This window comes from Bombus vosnesenskii, unplaced genomic scaffold (assembly GCF_011952255.1).
Source record: "Bombus vosnesenskii isolate JDL3184/JDL3185 unplaced genomic scaffold, Bvos_JDL3184-5_v1.1 scf7180000014816, whole genome shotgun sequence".
NCBI classification, from domain to species: domain Eukaryota; kingdom Metazoa; phylum Arthropoda; class Insecta; order Hymenoptera; family Apidae; genus Bombus; species Bombus vosnesenskii.
The window spans coordinates 805816-812009 of NW_022883662.1; the positions used below are offsets into that span (position 1 = coordinate 805816).

The 6194-nt window shown below is 44.6% G+C and overlaps 1 protein-coding gene across 1 annotated transcript; it reads left to right on the forward strand.

Annotated features, from left to right (window-relative positions):
* The first annotated feature begins 4328 nt into the window (after nucleotides 1–4328).
* On the forward strand, nucleotides 4329–4991 carry LOC117240609. Its single transcript, XM_033506622.1, has one exon. It carries the CDS (start codon nucleotides 4329–4331, stop codon nucleotides 4989–4991), a length of 663 nt encoding a protein of 220 aa, XP_033362513.1.
* The last annotated feature ends 1203 nt before the right edge of the window (nucleotides 4992–6194 follow it).

Sequence of the window (6194 nt, forward strand, 5' to 3'; positions counted from 1 at the left end):
TTTAGCAAACAGGTTGGCTTTATCTATAGGGCTACGCGCTCATCCACCTTGCGGACAGCGAATTGGTGAGATTATTTGCGGGGGACGCGTGAGTTTCCTGGAAGCCTTCCATAGTGAGTAGTTGGAGTCAGTTGTGGGAGACAGATTGGCGAGATATTTTTGGAAACAGTCATTTTTATAGTTTTTAATGATTTTGGTTAAATTCCTAGTTGCGTTATTTAGCTTGCGTTTGTCGTCAGGTGTTCTATGACTCTGCCATACTATTCTAAGTCTACGTTTTTCTGCGATTTTTTCTAATATGTGATGGGAGTATTCATGTTTATTGATAGAACTCTTAGTAGGTATGGAAGAGCGGATAGCGTTCATTATGCTGGTGTTTAAGTATTCCGTGGCTGTTTCAATATCTTCATTTGTTTTTTGGGAAATTAAGGCTGATGTTGAATGATTAAAGACATCTCTAAAGAGCTGCCAGTTGTTGAGTTGGATATGAATAAAGCCATTAGGTGGATTTTCGATAATTGTTGTGCTAATTGTTGCAATAACGGGGGAATGATTTGAAGAGAGTTCCGCCGAGGAGTTGATTTGGACATATTTTGGCGAAATATTTTTAGTTATAAAGAAGTCAAGTAAATCAGGTATTTTGTTAGTGTCAGTGGACCAGTATGTGGGTTCATATGTGGTGAGGTAGTTGAGTCTGTTGGTGTTTATGCTATTCAAGAGATTTTTGCCTCTTACTGTGATAAGTCTGCTGCCCCATTGGGTATGTTTGGCGTTACAGCTCCTCCAGCTATGCATCTATTGCCCAGAGCATCAAGGAAGTTATCAAAGTCTTCTTTAGGAATGGAGTGTCTAGGAGGACAATATACTGCTGAGGTGGAAATTGTACCATGACAATCTTCTATCGCTACATTTGTAGTTTGGAGGTAATCTTTCTGGAACGATGGAAGCTCATAATGCTTAATGCTGGTGTTACGCCATGCAGCTTACCATAGGTCATATTCTTAACTCTCGATCGCGGCACTATAATGTCGCAGACGGATCGTCACGGCTGCCCGTCAAACAAACATTGTAGTGGCAAGCGCATGGTTCATTAAGCAGGGCGACCTCCAGAAACGTCGACTCGTGGCCGTTATTTTACCTCGCGTAAAAGAATGTGGCGTGATCCGAACGTAGTGGGGGTCGCCTTCCAGAAAAAACGGAAAAAATCGAAAGGCGTGCAGAACTTTTCGAGAAGTCGAACCGTCAACACATCTCATATATCGCGCATTACTTATCAAGCAAACGCAGTTACATTTTTTTTTGTTGTTCTCTTTATGTCTTCCTAGTTGATAAGTTGTCAAAATAAACGTTAATTTATTGGTTTTAATTCTGTGGAATTCATTGAACTACCCTTATTATCCTAATCGAAATAAGGGAATCGATCAGTTCGTGGCGTCGATTATTTAATCGTAACGGGAACTTACAACTCTCGTTGACGTGCTATCTCGCGATCGCGTCTCTCCGCGAACGGTCGAAACAGCTGGTTTTGATGATAATTCCGGTGCCGCCGTGGGCCTTTCCACTGGGATGTTGGGATGTTGTATGATAGAAGTTATAACCGTTTATTTTCAGGTAATTTTTGTCGGTGAAGTGAGTTTCAGATATGAGCATCACGTTGATTTGCTGTTGTTTTAAGAAGAGTTTTAGTTCGTATTTCTGTTGAGCTAGACTGTTGGCATTCTAAAGAGCTATGCGTATTGGTTTTATTTTGCGTCGGGGCCTATTAATTTATCCATGATGAGTGTTAATAATAATAGTAAGTTATTAATTTGTTCTGATTGTTTCTCGATTAATTTTTCGAGTCTAGAGAAGTTATCCGTGTTTTGTGAACTGGGAACACTATTTTGAGAATGATCCCTGTAGCTATTCGGATTATTTTGATTTCCTTGTACTGCTTGGGCATAGGAGATTGAAGGAGTTGAGAATTTTTGACTTGGTTAGTTATCTCCTTGACTCTGAGTTTAGGATACTTATATTTGTACAAGGTCTTGTAGGCTGAGCAACCCTTATAGTTCGCAGGATGCTCTCCGTAAGAGAGGATGCACTTCGCAGGGGTTTTTGGAGATTTAGTACACTGATTAGTGGGGTGAATATCTGCACATTTAACGCAGCGGAAATTATGGTTGCAATATTTCTGCGTGTGACCGTACCTTTGGCACCTTTTACATTTCACTATCTCTTTTTTTTTATAAAAGAAGGTTCGAATTTTACTGCTGAGTTCATTAGTCGGTTGATGTTGTAAATTTGTTTATTGTTTGGCTTTTGTTTTAAGTCAATGAAGAATAAGGATAGCGGGTTTTTCGAGATTCTATGCCTTATGTTGTTAATGTTTGTTACTTCATGGCCATGTTTTAGGAGTTCGAACTTCACTTCGTCTAAGTTAGCTGAGTGGTGGATGTTGCGTAGTACCACACGAAAAGGTCTTTCTTGTTTGAGTTTGATATGTGTGGAAGTTTGCGTTCAAGGTTTTTAGTAACTTTGTTAGTTTTCTATAGGAGTCTGGGTTAGTCGGCAGAATTTTTAACTTTAATTATTTATTTTTAGTTTGTAATCCTCTTTGTTGATATCTTTCTCAATGAACTTTATCATTGTTTGAATGTCGATGACATCATCAATAAAGATAAGTGGGGGAGGGGGATTTTTTGTGTATGTCGGTTAGTTAGTGTTGCAGCTACATCCATGGAGTCGTTTGTGGATTCTAATATTGCGAATCTATCGTAAGTGGTTACACAGCTTGTTGACGATTCGTTCTGGCTAGTGTTTGCATTTATTTTAATTGTTTCTAGCTTACGCTTTTTTATTTTGTCGTTTGAAAGGAGCGATATATTGTCCTTTTACCACGGAAGAGGTAAAGCGGCGTAGTTATGGTTTTGCTCAAGAAAGCCTGATCGAGATACTTAGGCCATCTTCGAGCTAGTTAATTCAATTTGTGATTCGGGTCAGAGATTAGGAGCGTTGTATTTTAGAAACACTTGGTTTATGTCTGTTTCGATTCACTTTCGACGTGTTGTATTGTGAACTGCACAGAGTACTAAACACACGTCTGCGCGCTTCGGCACGCAACAACAACCTCACCACAAAGTAGAAGAAGAGAACACTAACAACACGGTATCAAAAGCACATCATCGATTTGATTAAAAAAGAGAAAAACTGAGAAAACAATAGCAAAAGACACAGTGGTAATTGTACAATATCAACTCAATAAACTCAATAACAAAATTAGAACTGAAATCCAAAAATCAAACAACAGCAACTTTGTAAATTTCATAAAAAATCTTCACGATGTACAAAGATATTAAAAAGATCAATTACTCCCATGTCACCGATACAGAAACAAGATGGAAGTTGGACAAAGTCTATACAAGGTTAGGCGGAAACGATGGTAGTCTACTTACAAATTATATTTACAAATGAGCTGCACATTCTCTTAAATATAGAAAACAATAACCTATTAAGCCACGAAGCTAAGAAACAAAAAAAAAAAAAAAAAAGAAAGAAATCACTCCTGTATCAGACGCTTAAAAAACAATAAAAACTTTGATACGACCTAATAACATCAAAAATGCTGAAAGAACTACCAGGAAAGGAAGTGAGATTCCTAACAATCTTAACTAATGCTATCATCAGATTGAATCCTTTGCAGGTAGGGCTACAACGCGGCTAGCCAACCGCTAGTCGGAAGAAGCACTGCCAAAGCGGTAGATGGCCGGGAGGAGGCTATGGATTTAGTACAATAAGTTCTACCGCGTCCTCCAGACAAATTTGGATCGATCGAGGCGGGCGCAAGACCTGCTCTTCCAAACCACCCAGGAGAGCAGAGTCGTCTTGGCGGTAGTGGCCGAGCCATATCTAGTGATCGATTCCCCTATCTGGGTCTCGGACCTGGACCGCTTGGTCGCCATGACTTGGACGTCAACGCCAGGTACGTCCGTCTCCGGTACCCTTCTTGATCGTGACAATGGATTCGTCGCGATGGAGTGGGCTGGCATGGTAGTGGTAGGCGTTTACGTTTCCCCCAACAGCGGCCGGGCCGCTTCCGACAGCTTTTTGGACGGGGTCCGCGACTGCGTGTCTCGATATCTTCCCCGGCAAGTCCTCGTTCTGGGGGATTTTAATGCCCATGCCATGCAGTGGGGAAACTCCAGGACGGACGCCCGCAGCCGAGCGCTGTTAGATTGGGCTGCTGGCTTCGGGCTGCTGCTCGTCAACAGGGGCTCGGCGAGCAACTGTGTAGTGTGGAGGGGATGCTCCGTAATTGATCTTACGTGGGCCACCCCTAGTGCATTCCGATGGTTCTCGGATTGGAGAGTGGACGAGTGGGCCTTACGATCGACAGTCTGTGGACATTCGGGCCGCACTTCGAGCTCCTGGTTGCTAAAGTAACGGCCGCAGCCAACGTCTTATGCGGCCTACTGCCGAATATCGGCGGGGCCGGAGTCAGAGTTCGTCGGCTGTACGAGGAGATGATTCGATCCCGTGTTCTTTACGGGGCCCCGGTGCGGGCGGAAGATCTGATGGCGAACCGTCGCAGTTTACTCCTGTTGAGGAGGCTGCACACGACGACCGCCATCAGGATCGTTAGAGGATATCGAACCATATCCTATGTGTCGATGTCTGTTCTGGCGGCTTTCCCTCCGTTCGAGCTTCAGGCCTTGGCACTCCGCCGGGAATATCAACACCTAAGAGGCTTGGGCTCGAGCGGGCTTACTCCCCCTATTGCCGGGCAGGTGGCCTCGGATGTCCGCGAAGAGGCGAGGATGGACACCTGGGAGCGGTGGCGCTCCGATCTTTTCGCCGAGGATGCGGTGCGGGCTCACCGTAGTCTAAGAGCTGTTCTCCCTAATTGGGAGGTTTGGAAGGACCGCGACGGGCTCCCACTGACCTTCAGGATGACGCAGGTGCTCACCGGACATGGAGCGTTCGGGGAGTACCTGCTAAGGATTCGGCGATAGGTGACTGACACTTGTCACCAGTGTCAGGAAGTGCAGGACACGGCGCAACATACGTTGGAATTCTGTCCAGCGTGGGCAGATCAGCGCTGTGTACTGCAGCTCGCCATCTGTGAGAGTTTGGCCCCCTCGGCGATCGTGCGCGCTATGCTGAGGGGGCAGCGGGAATACCTCGCCTTCCGCTGCTTCTGCGAGCATGTCGTGCTTGCGAAGGAGTTGGCGGAGAGAGTCAGGGTGCGACGGTGTCATCCGTCCAGAGTCCCGCACCGCGGAGCTTCGGTCGGTAGTCGCCGAAGAGCTGCTACACCGCCGCCGCCTTAGGACGCCATAGGGGTTGTCACGCCAAAGGAGTTTCAGGACCTCCTTGGACTTGCACGACGGCCCCGTTGTCCGTAGCATTAGGAGGTGTAGTCCCTCCTGGCGGCCAAATCGATAGAAAGGGCTCCCCAAAATACCCGGGAAGTAGACGAAGGAGTGCCCCGGCAGTAATTCGAAAGAGGTCCCGGGACACTCCTGCCAAACGTCAGGATAGCCACCGTGGGGTTTTAGTCGGTTTGGGTCCGACACTACCCCGTCGTCTTCCAGAGGGTGGCGGGGTGTCCGCGAGGATTTCCCCACGATAAAAAAAAGAAAAGATTGAATACTTTCCACAGATCTGGAAATGTGCGGAAATAATATTGTTGCAAAAGATCAGACTAAAAGCCTAAATTACCATCCTCATATAGGTCGATATCTTTACTTCCAATTATCTCCAAAGTAGTAGAAAAGTAATACACAACAGATTAAATATCAACTAAGCACCTAATCTCAGATCATCAAGTCGGTTATAGAAAGAACCACAATACCATAGAGCAAATATACAGAATGGTAAATAACATAATCAAATAAGTGGAAGAAGGCAAATATTGCACTGCATTATTCCTTGATGTAGAAAAAGCCGTCGATAAAGGCATGAAGGTCTAGTAAAAATAATTACAAACAATTTTACCAAATGACTTTTTACCGAATAGATCTTATTATACATTACAAACAGATATTTTTACATTAAAATTGGCAACGTAACCTCCACGCTCAAAGAAATCCACGCTGGGGTATCACAGGGAAGCGTCCTTGGACCTGTTCTTTATCCTCTATTCACAGTAGGCATGCCATTAACACCGAAGACAGGTACATACAGTTTTGCAGGCGACACGTCCATACTAGTCA